A 22,325-nucleotide genomic window follows, 5' to 3' on the forward strand; every position below is an offset into this window, starting at 1 on the left:
ACAAATGTTCGCTTAAAAAATACATATATTCAAAGATTTGCACACATTTTCACAACTATTCAAAAATAGTAGATCTACAAGCTCGCAGTGATCTTGTATATCTGCTATTTTTTAATAGCTAAAGTATAGAATAATTAAGGGCCCTGGTAACTCAGTCCCACTCCCCCCCCCCCCCCCCCCCTCCCTTGTGACGCCCCTGCGTGTTCTAGACTCCTAACACTCTGCAAAACAGAAGAGACACTACATAACAGGAAAAACTAATAAACACCTGACTGGTTAACAGTGGTGGAAAAAGTACTCACATTTTTTACTTAAGTAAAAATATCAATACTGCAAAGTAGAAATACTCAGTTACAGGTAAAAGTCTGGAATGTAATGGAGTAGAAGTAAAAGTATTGGAAATTGCATATGCTCAAGTAAAGAACAAATACCTCAAAACTGTACTTGAGTACAGTACTTGTGATAATGTACTGGTTAATGAAAAACAGTGTTCGGTAAAACACTGTTTGACAGGCTCATGAGAGTGTGATGAAACTGGTTTCTTTTTACACTCTCGAGAGTTACATTATTGTTAAATATCTGCATTACTTAACTTACAAGAAGTCTTGGTTACCAACATCATTTTGCTGGGGACTACCTGGAACCCCCTAAGGGACCACTGGTGGTCCCCAGACCACTGGTTGAAAACCACTTTTGTAGAGAATAGAGGTGCAATTGTGCCAATGATTACGCAACTGTCAGTAGGCTAAACTATAAAAGATAAGACTGGCAAAACGACAAGAAGGAGATCTGGCAGAAGTATAGTATAGCCTATAGCAGTGTTTCTCAATCTTTTTTGGCTTGAGTACCCCCTTTGACCTGATATCTGCATCCAAGTACGCCCTTTATCCTGCAACAACATTTTGCTTATGAAACTGTAATTAAAATATAAATAAATAGTGGTATAGGATGCTATACAATGGCTATGATAATAACCCCCCATTTCAAGGATATAAAATCACAAATAAGGAATGGAGTGAAAGAGTTTCAAATGGTTTTCATGTCAATAACTTCAATACATTCAAACAACTTTAAAACACATCCCAGTTGCCTGGTACCATGTAATTTGGGTTAGCAACACAGGCTCATATCAAGTTTATCCATTTGTCATCATTAAACATAACAGTACATGTTTTTTTTTTTTCATTTTTTTAACTATGAGTAATATTAGCATGATTTATATTTCTATTTTTCTTTTTGGGGGGAGATTTCTGAGTACTCCTAGGGGTACACGTACCCCCATTTGAGAAACACACTGGCCTATAGCATTCTTAATGCAACATCCAAAGATATGTTTTTCAAGCATGTTTGTCCAAAAAGATGGTTATAAATTACTGATATTATTATTTTTGTAATTATTATTTATATCAGACAATGACAATACATGGCATGAAAAGACAAACAGGTGTTTTGGGCTGCAATTCCTTTTAGAAAAAGAAAACACTAGCCTCCTTTGAACATAATGGACATATTAACATTCAGGGTTTGAATTGAAACGGGGCCTAATGTGTACCATTTGGCTTGGTGGACTTTAATGTCAAAACAGTTTTCTGTAACTTTGCTGTTGTTTCAGTTTTTCTTGAAGAAAAACTGAAACAACAGCAAAGTTACAGCTGAATTTCTTCCATGTCCGTTACAACAATGATCACCCTGGCTGCCAACTGGAGCCAAAGTCCATCTTTCTGTCAGTTTGCAGAGATGTTGCACAAGCACTATCAAATCCCTCTGCAAGTATAGGCTTGGGCGCTTGGGCACACAAATAAGTAGACCTAAACCTAATTGCTTTAATACATAATAATAATGCTAGATGATAATAGGGGTAATAATAATAATGATGATAATAACAATAATAGGCCTAATAATAAATGAGATAGGCCTACAGGCCCATGGTCATTTTATGGACATATAGGCCTAGAGCGAAATATCGAGATTTTGCATCATTACATGGTTTTGTTTTGACTAAACTTTGTAACATAATTATAGCAGGCTATACGTACCTGTAGGCCAGTGACATGCACTCAAATAACCTCGTAAGTGTTGGATCTATGCTCAGACTTCCAGAACGAAATGGACCAAACTTGTATGTCTGGCACCAAGTCCTGTTCACTGTATCAAAATCATATCCAACTCTTTTCCTTCGGCGCGGCGTGGAGTCGCTGTGGGGAGAGGACACCATGAAGTGGCCGCTGTGAATGACCTGGCAGCGCCGCAAAGAGCAGGATGGCCCGGTACCGAATGTCGGTGCGTGTTCTTCCTCTAGGTCCGTGTCCGATGTCTCTGAATCTGGGACCTGCTGGTTTTGTTTTGCTTGTCCAGAAAACCCCGACGAGATACTTGCCGCTGCCATTGCCATTTCAGTAGTAGGCTATTGATCCGTGAACTTTCTCCCAGTTTAAAAATCCCAGGGTGGACTTAAGTTTTCGTGTCAACTGATGTCACGAATCTTGTTCACGGCCAATTCAAGACCAAGACTGGTTCACTGCTGCAGCACGACTGAATTCTACTAAGGCCTAGGCCTTCATCTGTGAGCTGTAACTGAGGGACTATTAGGCTACACCTTATCTACACTTCTACTGCCATAGACTACACCAGTTCAAGGTTGCAAGTAGATTGACAATAGATTACTGTGCAAGGAGATAGCTAGGCTATTACTATTCCTTTTTATGTAGCAGGGCCTAATGACCCAGACAGTGGTGGAACCCCAGTAGCCTACTTGCGTCAAAGTATAAATAGACTAAACCCGAGCTGTGACCTGGTCAAATATTACTCAACTACAAGTGTTAAGTTGCTCTGTCCAAGCTAAGGTCATAGCCTACTCTAACTTGAATAATTATTATTATTTTTCTTTTTTACTATCTGGTTTTGTTTTATTTCCAAGTGCTTAAATACACCATATCTGTGCCATATGGGGTGTGCCAGGAGGGATAACAAGGGTAAATGAGAGGGATAGAGAAAAAAAAAGAGAATAATCTTTGCAATGTAAGCTGTAGATGTGTGTTGTTTGTAATATGTTCTATGTTGTATATGGTATGTTGAAAGTGCACAGGGTAAAAAAAAAAAAAAAAACTTCTTGACACCCTATAAATTATAATTGCTTATTGTATTCATGTCAAAAAGCAATAAAGAAATTATATAAAAAAAAAAAGTTGCTCTGTCCAATTTGTAGGTATAATACTTGAATTAAAGTAGTGGAGCACACATTTTAAAGTACAAATTACAAAGTACATTTTCTTTTTAACATCAATGCATAGCCATATAAAAAATCACACCCGTGTGAAGTGGAGCTGTGTGTGTGTGTGTGTGAGTGTGTGTGTGTGTGTGTGTGTGTGTGGATCATGTGTACCGATTTTTGTGACATTTGAAGAAAATATGTAGGAAAAGGAGCAAAAAGTGTCTTTTGGAGAAAATTCAAGATGGCGGAAAATCTATCATGGCGCAAATGGGCGTGGCCTATATGGGGAGATGCGTCATGACCCAAGGAATCCAGGGAAAAAATATTTTTAATTTTCCGACCTACGGTTCAAGAGTTACAGGCCAAAACGTAAAGTGGGGTGTTATGGCGCCACCATGCGGCCAAATGACACAATTATTTTTTATTTAATCCTTGAAATCATTATGAACCTCCTCTCCAAGTCTTGAAACTCTAGCCCCTATGGTTTGCGAGAGACAAATAATTGAATGTGAGTTTTTGCGATTCCCATTATAAGTCAATGGGGAAAATTAATTCACTAATAAATTAATATCAATTAAACTATAGAACCTTTCTCTTAGAAAAGTAATAGCCCACGATTCCCGAGTAAGCCGGTCGATTTGACATATGGCGCGAGTGTGTGGTGGCAAAACTGTGGGACTAGTGGCGTGCCGAAGTTTAGGAAGTTCAGGCTACATACAGACACACACACACACACAGACAGACAGACAGACACACAGACCCACACGGCCACGTATAGGGAGCCTGTGCTTCACACAGCTCCAAAAAATCAAAACAGCAAGACAAGTGAAAATAGTCTATCTACAAGCAAGCTCACAACACTGAGCTTGTAAAGGGCTTAAAGTGGTTAATTCAGAATGTACTATTTTATTTTCCGAGAAATGTAATGGAGTCAAGAGTAGCCTACAATATTTGTCATTGAAAGGGAATAACAGTCATATCCACAAATACAAATACTCAGGTCAAAGTATACAAAGAAAATGCTATACTGTCCACCACTGTGACCGAAGACCTCTCTGCAAGCAAAGCACATCAAAAGACAATAATCATATTTGCAATGTTATCCAACTTGGATAACCTAAATCTTTCCCCAAAATTGACCAATTTGCCTTCCATTGTTTGAAAGCCTTGTCCTCTGCTTTCATGTCTTTGTTCTTGAAAATGTAGGCTGACATCAGATTAACAGTGGCAATGTGCAATACTTGGCTTTTTAAGTGAAAAACTAAAATTAGAAAATATCAAGAGCCTTTAATATGAAATAACTTTTATTTTCTGGTACTTAATGTTCACAAATACAGTATGTATTGAGCTGGCCTATTGAATAACATAGTATCACCCATTTAGTAAGGGTCTCTTCACATTCAGAATTATGCACAGCCATCAAATCTTAATTTACTGTAAGACACAGAAAAACACAAACTAAGAATACAAACATATTGTAAGATGATATTCTTACGAGACGCAAACATAAGCTATTCAGAAAGTGCTCTGAGATTATTTAAATATCCTGAACAGCCAGTATTGCAAAGGTCAAGTACTGTATAACTTGCATTTACATTAGTTGCATTTGACAAAGCCACCGAGTTGTTCCAGGAAGCTGATGTATTCCTGATGTTCAATAGCAGTGCTAAGCTCAATCAGTTCATCAGCAAATGTGTTGTCAACCCCTCGGTCAGCCAAGAAGTCCATCAGGTGGTCGTACAGGGCCTGAAAAACACCACACTGATCAGCAAACACAGCTACGTTGTACTAAGATACATATATATTTAGGAGAAGAAAATTGACTTAATTCAATAAGAAAAGTGTAATGTTAAGGATCAAGAGTACATTCAAAAGGGCAGCCTTGTGAAAATGGCCAATAGCTACACTCCACGTGCAGAGCCTGAAGACTTCCTGAACGTTCCTTTCTCAGATCGGGAAACTGTGGGAATGTCACCAAGCAAGCGTGTTCCAATGGCAGCAGTGAGCATCATTTTCACTGACCTCTCTCTTTATTTTAAAAAAAGGGTTGTAGAGCGACCTCGGTCTCAAGACCACATTATGATTGTCTCAGTCTCTCAATCTCACCAGAGCGCACAGGATTTTCCTTTTGCTAATTTCTCCAAAGTTGGCTACAGCAGATCAAAGAGGTCAATATACTATTGTATAATTTAGTTTTTTGTTCATTCACCAGATGTATTACAAAATACTCGAACGAGCATTCAGGTGGTGCAGTGAAGTAGTGGTTCTCAAACTGTGGTTCGGGACATCCCCAAATTATTTTGGGGGGTCCCCATATGATTAACTTAATGTGCAACATTGTTTTCTCCCTCAACAGTAAACAAACCAGCATACATTTTAAGTTTATATGGGGTAACTGCACATTTCTATAGTGACAATTTAAGGATGTTATAAACCTCTAAAATGACAAATTAAACATTGGTCAAATTGTCAAATATTAGAGGCAGAAATTGTGAAAATAGCCAATCTACATGCTCTCAACGCCTCGCAACAATAGAAACCATGTTATACAAAATGTAATGCCTTTAATCTTAGTGCGTCAGGGTGAGGGGTCCCCAGTTGAAATATGATTATTTTGGGGGTCACGGCCTGAAAAGGTTGAGAACCACTGCAGTAAAGTACCTGAACACCACTGTGTAAACTAAGGGTTCAAGTCCCCCGCAGAACAACTGGTTTGGTGGGGCATTTATACAAACACAGGGAGGGAGCTTTGTCACTGCACATATTCATACGGACTTGTGTGGCATCTGTTAGCGGGGAATGTTGAACGGGAGTAGTAGGACAGAGGTACGTCTTCCCGGTGGGGAAGACGTACGGCAGGTGAGCAGGTACAATAGCAGTCGCAAGCAACACAGAAATGTGTTGAGAAATTCATTTGCATAACAATGAGATCTCAGTAACAGACCATGCACTAGACTAGATTGACACCAGAACACTTTGGCAGGTTTATCTTTCTTAAAAATATGTAGGCTAATAGGCTATCCTACAAACAGCCAGTAACCTAGGTCAATTGTCTTGTAATCTAATCTAGCTAATGGCAAAACACCATTGCTCCCTCAGTTGTGTGCATGGCTATGGGATAGTCATCAAGGCAAACCAGATTTAGTAATACTGTCATTATGAATTTCTGTTATTGAGAATTGACTGTGTTTCTCTATATCAACAGTGCGGTTTACTGAGTGCAAGTACTTACCCAGTCCAGAGAGTCTGTGTTGAGTGTGTAGGCTGTTTCCTTCCAGTCAGCATCTCCTTCAGTCTGGAAACTGACCTCACGAATTGTAAAGATGTCACTCTCTTCTTCACCACCACCATGCCCGACCTAGAAAAAAATACATTAACATTATTCATTTGGAAAATTACCATCCATGGGAAAGTACAGAGGGATAATGATTTGGCAATGATAAATTGTTCATGGAGAATGCTTACCTCATCTTCAGGATAATGGCAGTCAAACACTAGGGAATGTTTCGCAGACTGTTTTGTTACTTCAACAACAAAGTTTGGTGTAGACACAACTTCTGGCTGAAAGTGGGGGGGAAAACAATTAAGTGCCAGTACTGAAACAGAGTTTCACTTACACATGTATTTGAATAAGTTGAGAAGAAAGCAATTATAAGGTGCCCTCCACACTAGCGTGGCATAGCTCTTTTGGAGCTTGCCCTACCTGACACGAAATGTTCATATCATCCCATGATTCCCTACCCACACATCACTAACGTCTAAACATCTAGCAGTCTAGCTCACCTCATTCTCTGCAGACTTCTGCTGTCCTTGATCGGCCTCCTCCTCAAAGTTTGGAGGAACACTGTTGTTGACGTTGAAGGTGACAGTGACTCTGTAAAATGAACAACAGATTTGAGCCATAACCATTAACATATTCTGAATGAGCAGTTTAATTTGTAGCCTGGGGAGATGTTATAAACCTACTTGTCTCCAGAAATAGACCTAGAGAGTTTGGCTTCTGTGCCATTCATTTCCAGCTCCCATCCTCCAGACATCTTTGGAAGTGTTTTGTTTTTCTGGATCTTCTTCTCCTCTTTGATTTCATCAGACAAGAAATCGCCGAACGCTTTGTCTCCTATATACACACACACACAGGACACAACAGAGTCAATATCTTACATTTGTTTTTGGTTTTAGCATAACAAAATGTATGGGGAAAGAAAACCATGGTCATTAACCATAATCAGAGAATCTCAGCAACTACATTGTAGTTACTACAACCATGTAATCAAAATAATCACACACAATATCAACTCATCCCACCCTGAATAATATGAATGAATATGAATATGTACTTATTGCCTGTCTTTCACTTAAATACACACACGTGTAGGCTATTTCACCACCTACACTACTTATTATTCTCAACGTTGACATTCAGACAGTTATGTAACTGTGTAACAACTACAGATATTGTGTAGCCTACCCATGCATATTTGGAAATTTTGCTTAGGCGAATACATGTTCATTACACCATCCAAATGTTAGAATTATATTGTAAAAATGTTAATTTAACTCTGACAGTGTACAAATGTAATGTATTTGATTTTGTACACTATGGGATAAAGGTTCCTTACTCTACTGTCATTTAGCTGGAACTCCCTCAAGGGCCCCTGGGGAGAACCAATGCTCTAACCCTCGCCCTTGTCTGTAGCGTTGCTTGTTGTTAACATTTTAGCCAACACTGGCTACTAGCAAAGTTAGCAAACACGTCATTTTGCAAGGTGACCATAACGTTACCTTCTGTGTGCAGCCCCCCGCATCCACACGACACCGAAGATCTGGGTATCTTAGAACTGAACAGCTTGGGTCTGAAACCTGAAGAAGCTCCACTACTGTTCATCATCCAGAGGGACCTCGTGAACGGCCGAGTTGTGGCCGAGCTGGGAGAGCACAGCGTCGGGCTGGCGAGTGGAAGACACCGGGCCGTTGACGTCGTGGCCGTAGAGACTCGGACAGCGGTGCTCACCGCGCGAGCAAGAGACTTTAGCATTGTGATAACAAGTTCAACACGTCCAGTTAAACTGGGAAAGTATCTATGGAGCCACAGTGAATGAGAACAGTCAGGAGGTAACCGGCTTCTTGCACCCCGTCAACACACGTGTGGAAGGAAGGACACAGAACGACCTCTCTCCAAACTATGACCCTTCAACCGGAAATAGTAGTTAGCCTAGCCGAGCTAGCTAGCTAGCCCATGAGCTAGCCATGGGACCCCTTCTTATTATAACTCTATGGACCCCAGGTGTTTCGCCTTGGAGGCGTGGTTACATGCATAAACCTAACCCTAACCCCTAGCTCTGGTCCATAGCGTTAGTGGAGTTCTCCCTAACGCTATGTTCCTCTTCCTCCGTATTCCTTGGCAAAACCGGAAAACCCCGCCGTCTGGTCCGAAAATAACAAAAACTGTTTCGCCCCTCACCAAACCAAAGGTATCATTGGACAGTTGAAAGCTTACTCTACTTAGTGGACGCGGGCTGAGCCCCCCACCACACGATTAAAATACATTTCTAGGACAAAATGAAAAGTATTCTACCGGATGGAGACTCCATTTCTTCTCGTTTTTCACTATTTGTCGTCGCCATCAAGGTGCCAACTCACTACTGCCTCGCAGGTCAGAGGACCGAATTACACAGAGCATTAGTCTCACTGGGTGTTATTCAACTCTGTGACGTTGGAAGCGCTGTTTCGTAAAAACGAGGAAGAGCGTCTCCATCCGGTGGAATATTTTTCATTTTGCCCTAGAAATGTATTTTAATCGTGTGGTGGGGGGCTCAGACCTCGTCCACTAAGTAGAGTAAGCTTTCAACTGTCCACTGATACCTTTGGTTTGATGAGGGGCGAAACAGTTTTTGTTATTTTTGGACCAGACGGCGGGGTTTTCCGGTTTGCCAAGGAATACGGAGGAAGAGGAACATAGCGTTAGGGAGAACTCCACTAACGCTATGGACCAGAGCTACCTAACCCCCAACCTAAACATCAGTAAAACTATGCCTAAAACTAACCTCAGCGTCCCTGGCTAACCTCACAAACACTATGCCTAACCCTAACCTTAACCCCAACATAAATGATAATGGCTAAAGTAAACATAGCCTCAAAACCACGCCCACCTGAGCGAAACACCTGAGAAAGAGGGCATCTCATATTGGCTAGCAACTAAACAAACCACACTATTTAAGGAAAGTGCCCCATCTTGTGACAAAGCACAGGTACTACATGTTCCCGTTGGAAGGAGCGCTAGTACAATCTGTAAATCATGTCCAGACTGACCTGAGAAAATGTGTAGCTAAATGACAAACAATGCTATTATCTGACAATCTGGAAATATACAGCTATAGTTTGTGACGTCATGTGACATTTGAAATGAAATATTCACACAGCGGACTGTTGCCCCACAGGCTATTGTATATCACATGATAGTTATGTTTTTGGAAACCTAACCTATGAAATAGCCAACTGTAGGCTATGGTGTAGTGCAGTACTAGTTGTTTTTGGCCACCACAGGTAGTATTGTTTGTAGCTTTGGTTTCGGGTGTTGCTTTCCCCCTGTATACTGTAGAACCACTATACAAAAACAGAAAGAATGGATTATGTCAAAAACAACACAATACACTGCCTTGCAAGAATGTCCCCACAGAGCTGATCAATATAGTTAATTGATGTTGTATAATATAATGAAAAGCTGTCGATTTATCTGATAGGCTACTGCTGTGGGTGGTTGGTTTCTCATGCTTCAGCAGAGCATTAGTTTAATTATGGGGATCTATTCCAAAAATACATTGTTACAACTCCTTACATAATCCCATTTTGGAAAGGAAAGTCTTACCACTCTTCTTACAAAAAGTGAGAGATCCACATTCCAAGGTTCTAACTTCTACCCTGAGAAATATTTCCCCAAGTTGCATTGTTGTACAGTGTGGTTAAAAATATAGGTAAAGCACAGTGGTTGTTGCAGTTTTTTTTTTGCTAAATCCAGACACCATTAATGTTTCTTTAAGTAGAACAGTTTTTTATTTTCATTAAAACTATGAAACTGAACATGCTGTCCAAATGAAAAATCACATGCAGTTCTTAAACCTGTCTGAATCTTCCATTGCTTGAATCTTCCATCCCAAACACATTGATAGCTCAGCAGCTTTTAGCAACACTATTTATAAATAGCAGAATATGGCCTTAAAAGCATATTTAACTTGCATCTGATTGCAAGTAATGTATTTAATTTATTTCCCTACCGAATCATTTCAAGAGTAACCTAGTTTTAAAATGTATATTTCCTTCATAAATAACAAAAGGCAAATAAGCAAATAGGTTGTACAACCCACAAAAGATTCAAAAACTACAAACTATTTGGTGACAATAACCCCAGATAAAATTTGTTTGAAATTCTGAAATTAGTTTCCAGAAATTAATGTTTCCCAGCTAACCCAGGCAATCATTGAACAATCCTGAGTCCGGTATAAAAAAATACAAGAAAAATGTCCAATCTTTGCCTTCTACAAAGTGTGATTTGCAATCTACGAAAACAGAGTATTCATATCTAGAACTATGATCTCCATGCATAGCATACACACTGTTGTCAGTATGTACCGTATAGGGGTTTGTGCATCATAACAGGGTACTTTAGAACCCATGGTGAAATAGTAATATGATTTGAGATTGCATTTAATGTGAAGTGAATGTTAAGGCATACTACTGTTTTTCACATGCATGTGATGAAGTGGGGATATGAAATTATGTGGAAAAACATTAAATAAAAATTGTCTGCTCATTTCTTTGTCATCACTTCCAATCTCACCTGTATACTGTGCGAGTTCTCTCTCCTGATTGGATAAAATTAGTATCCCGATCTGAAAAGGCTATTTTATTTTGACCAAAGGGCTGCAGAGTTACTGCACAAACACTCTATAGCAATGAGTAATGTCAAGGCTATAGCAATATTTCACAAAGAAATATCACTTACCCTACCCTACTGAACTCGCGTTACATGTTAACGTACAATACATCCTTATAGGTCTTCCTAGAATAAATATGATATTGGACACAATCTGTGTCAAATTTGATTTCAATTAACACTTTATGTAATGATCAATAATACATGTTTTTGTTTATCAGTGAAGACACAAATCCATTGGAAAGGAAACATTGCATTTTCCTGGGAAACATTGGCTTTTTTGCATGGGAGCACATTATGCGCAGTTGAGGGTCTAGTAGGTTACAAACTTCACAGCCATGCCAACCTTTCATCTATCTATCTTTCTAGAAATACAGGATTCTGTGTGTGCCAAGAGGCATCTGGTTTTTGCCCAAATACAGAGATGACTGATGTCACAGTACTGACAACACAGACAGGCCTTCAAGTACTCACAACAGGTGAGTACAGATGGCAGGCTGAGGTCATAAACAGGCCTCCAAGTACTCTGACAATGGGTACTGCACCCATTGAAATTACGACCAGCCCAGACAATACCATAACATTTTGGGGAAACTGTGCCATGCCCCTTTTAAGTAATCGTTGGATTAAAAACATGCAAATTGTAGAACAAAGAATGAAAAGGAAAGAATGTGAAACCTGAAGTAGAACACACTGAGTGGCAACAGGGATGACAGACAGAGCATGTTTTAAATGTGAATTACAGTCCAGAGAAATTAAGAGTATGTGAGGCCCAGTTAATGAACATTTCTGCTCAGGCAACACATGCCAGCTGCTTGTCAATTAGGAGGTAGTGAAAACCATTCAAATCCACCACTGTAAACATCCAGTGATATGTTGTTTTGCTCTGGTACACAGTAGTTTCTGTATTTGTCATAGAGCTTAGAAGAGAGTGGCAAGACAAACGTCGTCTTTACATTATTCTTCAGGATTTATTTGCACTGGTTCAAGAAAGGGCAGTTCTCTTGGCAGAGATTTGCGTAGTCCAATTCCTCTATTGGTTAGCTTTTGGTGGGGCGGAGTTTGCGGCAAAAGTACTCCGGCGCTGCATCCATCAGCCAATCTGCATCCACCAAACAAAGGTCTCGCATGTAGCAGCGAGACGTGTGCAGCAGTTCGTTGAAGACCACGTATTGTGGCTTGGACTGGAAGAGGACAGAGGATGGGTGGATGGCCACGGGCTGGTGCGTGTCCAGGGCCATGTAGCTGCCGTCAGGCTGGAGCTCTGCAGCGTTGACAAACATCCCATGTGCCAAGCAGCGGCGGACATTCACGGAATCTGTCCCGCACGACTCAAGCTTCAGGTTCAGCTATGAAACCCAAAGAAGAAAATGAGTGAACTGTTGTAAATCAGTGTTTGAGTACTAAAAATGTTCACATAGGAACCCTTTATGCTAAATAAAAAGTGCTTTGTTGCAAGGGCTCTTAATAGGTCATATTTAAGCAATTTTTACAACCTACAATAAGAGGTAACAATACTGGGTACTGGCAATATTTTAAATGTGCTTTTGGCACTTTTCCAGCCAACAATTCTTCCAGACAACATGGAGAAAAGAAATTGATGTTTGCAAAACTATGATCTTTCATAGGGCAAAACATACAAAGAAAAAGCATCAGCTGCAAAAGGGAAATTCTTGGCTTTTGGTTTTTATATAGAGATTTGTGGTTTTGTACCTTAAGGCAGATGTCTCTGAGCTGGGCTCGAACATCTCTCACTAGACCCATGTTCCTGCTGTTTACAAAGTTCTCCCGGCACCACTCCTGTATCAAGAAGCATAAAAAGGACTATGGCTGCATGACATTGATAATACAGACAATATTTCCAAACTGTCTTTTTGTTTAGGACGGTGATACATGTGTATTATTCCCATAATAAGTCATTACCACTTACCTTGTTGGCGTTGACTTTTTTAAAAGCTCTGTATATGTTGAGGAGTGTCATATGATCTCCTTCACTGCTGGCAAACTTCTTCCGTACAGCAAGGACCTCCTCGCGACGGGCTGGGGGATTGTACAGCACCGAGTCCACTGACAGCAGAGATAAAATGCTCAAGATCTCCTCGGAACAGGAGAAGTCTGGGGACAACAGTATCGTCTGAGGAGAGAATAAGATGGATAAGAATTCAGTCAGTGGCAGTTTGCAAAATTATAGTTTGATGCATACGACCATCATACTAGGCACAAAGAACTATCTATTCTGGTGCTGTACAGAAAAATATCCCAGTGCCAACTGAACGTTTTGTATTTTAGTTTAGTTTATATATCAGATTGATTAGATTCTTAGCTGAGATATAACATAAATACAATTAAAAATACAAAAAACGTGTCTGAGCAACACTAGTGTTTAAAAAAATCCAAAACTTAAAAAATATATATATAAAAAAGGGAAGAAATGTTGTTAGTCCATTCAAATATCAACAATTATACTGATATAATACCGTATACCAGGATTATATGCAGCATAGTCGCCTACTTACGGTTTCAACCAACAGCCCATACTAATGGAGGTCAGCTGATATTGCATATTCATTAATTGCTCAGACTATTATCACAGGAGAAAACACTATCTGTATGTCCCCCTGAAGATAGAGTTCTGTCTTGTACTGCTCTGGGGCATTTCCAAGATGTTTCCCCAAGTGAACAAACTTCTCTTAAATCAGAGAGCAGTAGTTATATAAGTTGGTGTACTTTTGAAGCCATTTTATATACTGTAAATACCTTGGAAAATCTAGGCTCTAGAGGGAAGCTAGCCATCTTCTTGCCCAAGGCAGTGAGGGAAACCCGTTCCTCCTTCCTCACCACAGCTCCCAGCAGTTCCAACTGCTCTATAGCAGAACGGATGGCCTCTGAGATCATAACGATACCCATTACAAGTTACCAACACAATTAGATTTATTATCCATTTGAAGACTTATGGTGATTTGTTGTAGATAACACCTTACCAGGGGAAGGCTTGGACATAAAATCAAAATTCATCACATCTGGAACCCCCAAGGCCATGAGTTGCAGCATCACACTGGATAAATTGCATCTGCAGAATAGGAACACAAATTGTACACACGAAAAAGAGAACAGAGCAGCAGAGCTTTCAGTTATGTTGGTCTAAATACAGTAAATCAACCATTTAAGAGAATCAGATTCCTCTAAAAAGCTTCAGCAACAAAGCAACGTTACTCCACCAAAATAATGTTATTTCCAAGTGAAAAGGAGGTGTTGATATATGGAATCGATAAGTAATCTTTAAGTCAGCAGACATTATACTCGTTTGTCTCCATGAAACAAAGGAATCAGGCACAAGACATACAGTAGCATGGTCCTAAGACACAACAACTCTACCTCTGGATCTCTGGCACAGTCATAGGTGTGAGGTTGTCGAACTCGCCCTCAGTGTAGAGACGGTAGCAGGAGCCTGAGTCCTCTCTGCCAGCCCTGCCTGCTCGCTGCCATGCCTGAGCTTTGGATACCCGCTGCACTGCTAGCACCTCCAGGCCACTGTCTGGAGGTCACATGGATTGTGTTTGTGCACATGTACAATCACAAACCATTCAGAGCAAACTGACCGCAGAATACCATTTGATAACCTTTTTTGAATTACCAAAACATAATTATAAAAATGACAATATCAAAATAGGAAGTTAGTGTAACATTTTCCATATGAGACCACCTCATCATGCATTATATCTTATTTAAGAGAACGTCCCTGGTTTATTGAGAGACGCCAATCATAGCAGGTATTAGGTAAAGGTTGGAGTGGCATGTGGTTACAAAGTTAATATAAAGGATTAGCAAAGGTTTAGTAAATTATCTAACCAGGATTGAAGTGTTTTGCTTTCACCATCCCGGTGTCTATGACAAATTTGATGCCGGAGATTGTGACTGATGTCTCTGCAATGTTGGTCGAGAGGATAACCTTCCTACAACCCTGTCAAAGAGTAAAAAGGACAATGGTAAAAACATCAAGGCACAATGCATCATTCATTAAAATTCTATAGATAAATGGAAGGCTATTAATTTATGTCACTTAACATTAGTGTACAAGACAATATTTATTACATAATCCAAAATGTTCTGCACCGTTTAAACCTCATTATACAATCCTATCAGCAAACCTGCATTATGATCTACAAGCTTATAACTTGCTGCAATGCATTGTGAGCTTGTAGATCGTCGTCTATTTTGCTGTGTGTGACACCCGCAAGCAACTACAGTAAGTATAATTCAAGCCTCAAGTTTCACTGTTACCTTGGGTGTAGGCTGGAAGACCCTGAGCTGCTGTGCTGGGGGCAGAGAGGCGTATAATGGGATAACCATCATGGGACCGCAGCTGTCAGGCAGGTGCTTGGCGATGTCCCTGCATGTCCTGGCAAGAGCCTCAATCTCCTCCTGGCCCGTCATGAAGACTAAGATGTCATGAGACGAAGGTGCTTCCTGCGTGCAGATCGCAACAGACAATGGATCGCCAGTGGTCCATGCCAATCAGTCAGTTGTAGTAAATGTAGTAATACTTATATTTTTTTTACTGTTTTTAATGAATCAACTAACATAATAAACCCATTAACCCAAAGGGTAGGTAATTAGTTCTCAAAATCAATATTATCTGAATCTACACAACAGACAGCTGACCGCAGTGAAAATGTGAATTTGAATAACGAAAATTAAAACTAGCAGTTGGAGCAGTTGGAGATGTAAAAATTATAAAGATTCCACAACTTCATGGCATATATTTACCGCTAAAACATTACAAGTCTTCTACAAAGAAGCTGTCAGAGATTAGAATCGAGGGACACAGGGTCCAACTTTGTTGGACCCTCAATTAATTTTCGGGGCGTGACATCACAGCTTTAAGTTAACTTCACCAACAGGAACTACTCTAATTACAGGTTGAAGCGTATCTTACCTGGTGGATCTGGAACACAGAGACCAGTGCAGCCTGGAGATAGTCTGACTGAGGCTGCTTGGTGTAGTAGATCTGAATGGGATGCTGCCTCCCCTCCAGGTACAACACAGGAGACTTATTGAAGTATTCAGAGAACAAATCCACATCCATGGTGGCTGACATCACTATGACCTGTAGTGTTTACAGGGAACAAACAAATAGCCTTCCTTAGCAATATGGGAGATCACAACAAGAGGTTTGTGAGGCCTACGCTGGAGATATAACCTCGTAAACCACCCACCTTCCGCTGGAGATGTGGAATAGTAGCAAATGTAGGACTGGGCTGTTACCCCAGTCAAAAACTCATAAGCATGTGAACAAGTGAAGTGAACAACATAAAAGTTTACACAAATGTTCAGAGGTCTCCTACCTTCAAAGGAAACTTATTAAGTTCTCTGCGCTTGCGCTGAGCGGTCTTGACTACACCAAAAAGGACATCTGTGTGCACAGTGCGCTCATGGGCTTCATCTAGGACCACCACTGTGTAGCGCAGCAGCAAGGGGTCTCCAATGGCCTCACGCAGAAGCATGCCATCTGTCATGAACTTGATCTTTGTCTCAGAAGAGGTGACATCCTCAAAACGCACTGTGTAGCCAACCTGAAGAGAGGGTTGTTGATTTACGGCATGCAGATTTGTCATCTGACAGGATAGAAACTTTATTTCAAATGTGTGAATGTGAAGGTTTACACACCAGCTTTCCAAGCTGAGTCCTCTTCTCCTCTGCCACCCTCCCTGCCAGTGAGATTGCAGCCACACGACGGGGCTGAGTGACAGCAATAATGCCCTGTCTCCCGATGCCAGCTTCATACACATACTGCGGGACCTGAGTGGTCTTTCCAGAGCCAGTCTCACCTGATGTAAAATAGAAAGATAAAAAGCTCTTATAGCAAACAGTTCTGATGCAAGATGACGTTTGTGTGCGCGTGTGTGCGTGCATGCCTTATTAATTTGTCATTTTAGTCATTACAAAGTCACTTTAGAAATTTGCAGTTACGTCAATACACTTAAACTGTATGTTGTTTTGTTTACTGCTGAGTGAGAAAACAATGTTGCACTTAATCATCTGGGGACCCCCCAAAATAAGTTGGGGACCCCCCTGGCGACCCACAGGTTGAGAACCACTGTACTAAAGAGCTGGAGACAGGGAGACCCATGTTCCTGAACAAATAATACAAATTTGATTGAAAAAAACAAAACAAACAAAAAACAATGATGGGCTACTATCAGAGCTATTTTTGGAGCTGTGTGGAACACAAGCTCCCTATACGTGGCCGTGTGTGTGGCCGTCCGTGTCTGCCTCAAAGTTTGGCACGCTACTCCTCCCACAGTTTTTGCACCACACACTCGCGCCATATGTCAAATCGACCGGCTTACTCGGGAATCGTGTGCTAGTAACTTGCTAAGAGAAAGGTTCTATAGTTTAATTGATATTAATTTATTCGTGAATTAATTTTCCCCATTGACTTATAATGGGAATTGCAAAAACTCACATTCAAGTATTTTTCTCTCGTAAACCATAGGAGCTACAGTTTCAAACCTCGGAGAGGAGATTCATAATGATTTTAAGAATGAATCCAAAAATAATTACATCACTCGGCCTCATGGTGGCGCTATAACGGCCCACTTTGCGTTTTGCCCCGTAACTCTTGAACTGTAGATCGGAAAATTAAAATTCTTTTTTCCCTGGATTCCTTGGGTCAAGACGCATCTCCCCATATAGGCCACGCCCATTTGCGCCAGGATAGATTTTCCGCCATCTAGAATTTTCTCCAAAACACACTTTTTGCACCTTTTCCTACATATTTTCTTCAAATGTCACAAAAATCGGTACACATGATCCTGGGTGACCAGAGAGGTGCTACACACACACACACACACACACACACACACACACAGCTCCACTTCGAACAGAGGTTCGATTTTTTTTAGTCTGTGGAGATTGTATCGCAGCAAGGTAGCTAATTCCATCAACCACTGTAATACACGTGACTTGAGTATTATGGTTGTTATACAAAATAAAATATGGGATCAAGTCAACAACGAAAGACGAAACAACGTTAAAACCGTAAACGAAACTAACAAGGAAGTTAACTATAGTCAAAAATATGTTGGACCGTGTCCGTGGCAGTGGTGTAAAGTAAGTACATTTACTCATAAGTACATTTTGAGGTAGGCCTATTTGTACTTTAGATTTAGAGTAGACTGTCATGATGCGTTGTTGTTACCTATCAGGACAGCATTGTGGAGCTGTCTGAGTTGGCTCAACAGCTGGGACTTGGCCTGGTGGATCGGAAGGTTTTTCCTCTGGATTTCTATGGAAGTGGATCCATTATTTCCCTTCCTCGGCAGCAGCATTCCAGGCTTGTTCCTATCGAGACGCTGGAAGAAAGCAGACCCCGGCTTAAACCTCTTAGCCGGAGGAGGATCGGGGTCGTGGGGCATGGTCTGGAAAAGAACACGCTTATTAAACGAAACGTCGGCGCTTCTTCTTGAGATCTATCGGTTATAAAAGCAGCAGATTAAGAAAACATATTCTTCATGGCCAACAACAGACATCAATGCAGTTGTTTACGTCCGCAAAATCCCTCCCACGTGGTAAAACGTCGGCGCGTGTATTCAACGTAAGAGAAACGACACATGTAGTTTTTTTCCCCACCCCTTGATTCGGCGGAATGAGGATATGTGTGGATATTATCATTGTCGAATGTCGATTGATAAAAAAAAATACCCATTCACAATATTTTAATATATTTTAAGAATCCTGTAAACAAGATAGATTTACATGATGTTTTACATTATCAGTGACATCTGCTACTAAAGAGCATGAAACTATTATGTGCCTAAACTGATCGAGCTCCGAGTGCTGCCACTAAGGGGCGACAAAAGCGACAAAAAGCAGAACAGCATGGGCGGCTTGCACCAACACGGTTTAAGCCTTAAACTGGTTTAAATCAAGGTTTATATTTTAATCAGCTTGCACCAAACCTTAAACCTAGTTTTCATTAATCAGGTTTAGTTTTAAACCATCCTTTTAATCTTCGTTTTACTTTTCATTCTAAACCTGGATTAATGTTAATCCTCTTGCACCACTACTTTAAACTTCGATTTAAACATCAATAAGGGATTCATTTTAAACTTGCTGTAGAGGTGGTTTAAATGCAAACATGCCATTGACATGAATGGGGGTCCCCCTTCTGCGAGGGAAGCCTCACAGGCAAGCTGAAGCTGCAGACAGCGTTTCACAGTTGAAAACAAAAATCTCATCATAATTGTTGTCTTCCTTGTACATCGGCTATTTTAAAATAGCGAACTATTAAATATTTACAGGGACATAACACAGTCGGTTGTCATGGGAGTGGACTTCCCAACCAATATGCAGACGTTTTAATTTTCGAAATCGCTTCATAATTGACAAAACTATCAAACTGTGGTGTATTTCTTTGCTTCCTAGTTCCTAGATAGTCGCGCATCACCGCGCCGCACCGCACCGCGCTGTAGCGAGCCGAGCGTCACCGTAGTATGACGGAGCGTTATAAAATTAAATATTTTTTGGCTACAGGCGCTCTTCTTAACATAGAAGGTGATTGGCCTGCCCACATTCTCCCCGAAGTAAATATATAAGTCACGTTAATGATATTAGGCTCAAGAGAATAGTTTATTCCAGTGTGTTTACATCGCAAATCCAAGATGGAGGACATTTAAACCATGAATTAATCGCAGGTTATAGTTTTAATCACAGGTTAAGGGTTTAATCACAGATTTGTTAAGCAATGCTTAAATTTAAGTGGTGCAACACACCTCGATTTAAAATAAATCATAGATCAACAAAACCATGATTAACCCTAAACTAAGATTTATTTAAACCCTCTTGGTGCAAGCCGCCCCATGAGTCTATTGATTGATTGAAGACTTTATTAGAAGTTTGCATAGGAAAAGGCACAGTTTCATGACGGTACAGTTCACTGGTATAAGGTATACTAAAAGGAGATCCTAGAAAAGACTAAGGCCCTGTCCAGACGACAACGGATTTGATAATACCGTGTGGACACACATATTTTTCTACACGGGCCCGTGTGGAGGCGTAGAGGTTTCAAAACGAAGTCAGAAACCGCCGGGGATTGTTTAGGTATAGACAGGGCCTAAGCTTATTTCCATAGGAAACCATTGAAGTATCTCATATAAACATTGAATGACAGACGGATAGAACACATTCTAAAACGGCTAGTTCCATTCTTTGATTCTGATTTGCTGGTTTCCCTTAATTGCTGTGGTACCGTAAATGAGACAATAAGCCACACCTTGAATCAGTTTATATCAAACCTAGGTGCGTTATTTCTTTCCACAGTGTTCCACAGCTATAGTGCACCAATTATCTGCACCTGTATTGTTGGCAAAAGGCTGGAACTACTTTCTTGTAGGTGGGGACTACTTTTTTGCAGAGCAGACCTTATAGTGAATTATTATTGAAATAGAACAGTTTTAATTGGTACATGTCTATGATTTTTCATGTTGCCATATTGTAACCGTTTTAGAAAAGCAATAAGCCACGCAAGGCTTGTGGTTGTGGAGGGTTGGAGACAATCGGCTACGCCTCGTGTCTCACTACGCCTCTCAGCCGGTGTAAAATACCAGGTAACCACTCGCCTCTTGTGGCTTTCAGTACTATGGAGTAGATATAGTCAGGAAATAAAGGGGGGGGGGGGAAAAAAAACAAAAAAAACATACAGTAGGTAAATACAAAGACGGGTCAGGTTTTTTTTTAGGTCAGATTGTGACATCACAATCGGGACCTACTGCTACTGCTGTGCTGAGTGGGGGTTGGGGAGGGGTGGGTAGGCCTGAGAAGGAGGCAGGAGGAGCTGGCCAGCTGGGAGAGGGTTGGGGAGGGTTGGGCAGGACTGCTGAGCAGGAGGTGGGGAGGAGTGTGGGGCCAAAACTGGCTCAATAGGCAATAGCGCAGTCCTCCCACTTAGGAAAAGGTGGTACTGCAGCTGAAAATGCTCTGAAAGCCAGGCAGAAATGACAGGGGCTCTGTATTCAGGAGTGGTAATTTAGCCTCAAACCTTTTGAAAAACGTTTTTGGGACAAAAAAATGTTATATAAATTATTTATAAATGCATGGTGTAGAACCTAGGATGCTAGAGATCCACACCCCTTTAAGGCCTTCGATAAGGCGTTCCACATTTTTTGGGTATAGCAGAAGAACGAGTTTGACCTTTTGTTTGAGTTGACTTTGGGTTGAACGTGATCTGTGACGCTGCCTCTTGTGTTGTAATTATGGACATCCTTAATGTTTTTAAAGTATTTTGCCAGGTACATGGGTATCTTATAGTGGTGTAGTGTATTTTGAACACCAGGCCCATTGCAAGTTGCTGTACTCTGTCATCTACTCTGAGCCACCCCACTCTTAACTGGTGAGTAGCAGTGAGGTGAGTCTGATAGGGAAGGTTAAGCAGGACCCTAATTAATTAGTTTGTTTTGGGCTGTTTGGAGCTTAGTTTTTACTTTTAGGGCTTGTGGGGCGTCCCCAGCAACCTTTTTGAAATGAAGCGGTGGTAGACTCCACGTGTGTGTGTGTGTGTGTGTGTGTGTGTGTGTGTGTGTGTGTGTGTGTGTGTGTGTGTGTGTAATGTAATGTAATGTATGTATGTATGTATGTATGTATGCAGGGGCGAAAATATAGGGGGTGCCTGAGAGCTAAAGCACCCAGCTATGAAACCATTGATTTCTCACCAGACAACATTTTTAGCACTCGGCCGAATTCACACCTTTGCTTTGTCCCAAACAGCGTCAAAGCCCTCCCCCAGACCCCCACATCGTGGCTGTCTGTCTGTGATGTAGCTCTGTTAATGCTCCCCCTCCAACCGTCCTATAGGCTACTGTATAATTATGTTCCTTGTTCTCCCTTATAGACTGTTTTTATTTTATTTTTTGACACTTGCTTTGGCAATGTAAACGTATGTTTTCTCACAAAATGTCATGATTACCGAAAAGTATTAAAAAACAGTGTGTGTGTGGTAAATAATAGTTTGACATTTTAATAGCAACTTCAATGTAAATGAAAACTGCTGATTTATCACCCACAGTTTATTTTTGTGGGCTACTTTGCTTTTATTGATACCAGTACTTTTACTCAAGTAGTCATGCCAGCATTTTGTGTGTGTGTGTGTGTGTGTGTGTGGGGGGGGGGGGGGTCAAAGACGGGCAC

The 22,325-nt window shown here is 40.8% G+C and overlaps 3 protein-coding genes across 3 annotated transcripts in view; all 3 read right to left on the reverse strand.

The window, feature by feature from the left end:
* Positions 1–2,703, reverse strand: part of mlxipl (MLX interacting protein like) — a 28,525-nt gene extending 25,822 nt beyond the window's left edge. Inside the window, exon 1 of the mRNA XM_080749812.1 lies at positions 2,037–2,703. Coding sequence (XP_080605938.1) covers positions 2,037–2,392 — 356 coding nt within the window. The 5' untranslated portion in view covers positions 2,393–2,703. The remainder of the gene's footprint in view (positions 1–2,036) is intronic.
* A 1,817-nt stretch (positions 2,704–4,520) lies between these two features.
* On the reverse strand, positions 4,521–8,361 carry c1qbp (complement component 1, q subcomponent binding protein). Its single transcript, XM_080748526.1, has 6 exons — positions 7,994–8,361; positions 7,178–7,328; positions 6,995–7,085; positions 6,677–6,772; positions 6,444–6,569; positions 4,521–4,957 (listed from the first exon to the last, which is right to left on the reverse strand). The coding sequence occupies exons 1-6, from the start codon at positions 8,244–8,246 to the stop codon at positions 4,808–4,810; spliced, it is 867 nt and encodes a 288-aa protein (XP_080604652.1). The 5' UTR covers positions 8,247–8,361; the 3' UTR covers positions 4,521–4,807.
* A 2,014-nt stretch (positions 8,362–10,375) lies between these two features.
* Positions 10,376–18,688, reverse strand: dhx33 (DEAH (Asp-Glu-Ala-His) box polypeptide 33). Its single transcript, XM_080749028.1, has 12 exons — positions 18,343–18,688; positions 16,809–16,969; positions 16,487–16,714; positions 16,078–16,248; positions 15,423–15,608; positions 14,991–15,102; positions 14,517–14,676; positions 14,123–14,211; positions 13,899–14,026; positions 13,072–13,275; positions 12,855–12,941; positions 10,376–12,490 (listed from the first exon to the last, which is right to left on the reverse strand). The coding sequence occupies exons 1-12, from the start codon at positions 18,557–18,559 to the stop codon at positions 12,182–12,184; spliced, it is 2,052 nt and encodes a 683-aa protein (XP_080605154.1). The 5' UTR covers positions 18,560–18,688; the 3' UTR covers positions 10,376–12,181.
* Between the last annotated feature and the right edge of the window lie 3,637 nt (positions 18,689–22,325).

This window comes from Nannobrachium achirus (genome assembly GCF_963921795.1).
Source record: "Nannobrachium achirus genome assembly, chromosome: 19".
In the NCBI taxonomy this organism is placed as follows: Eukaryota; Metazoa; Chordata; class Actinopteri; order Myctophiformes; family Myctophidae; genus Nannobrachium; species Nannobrachium achirus.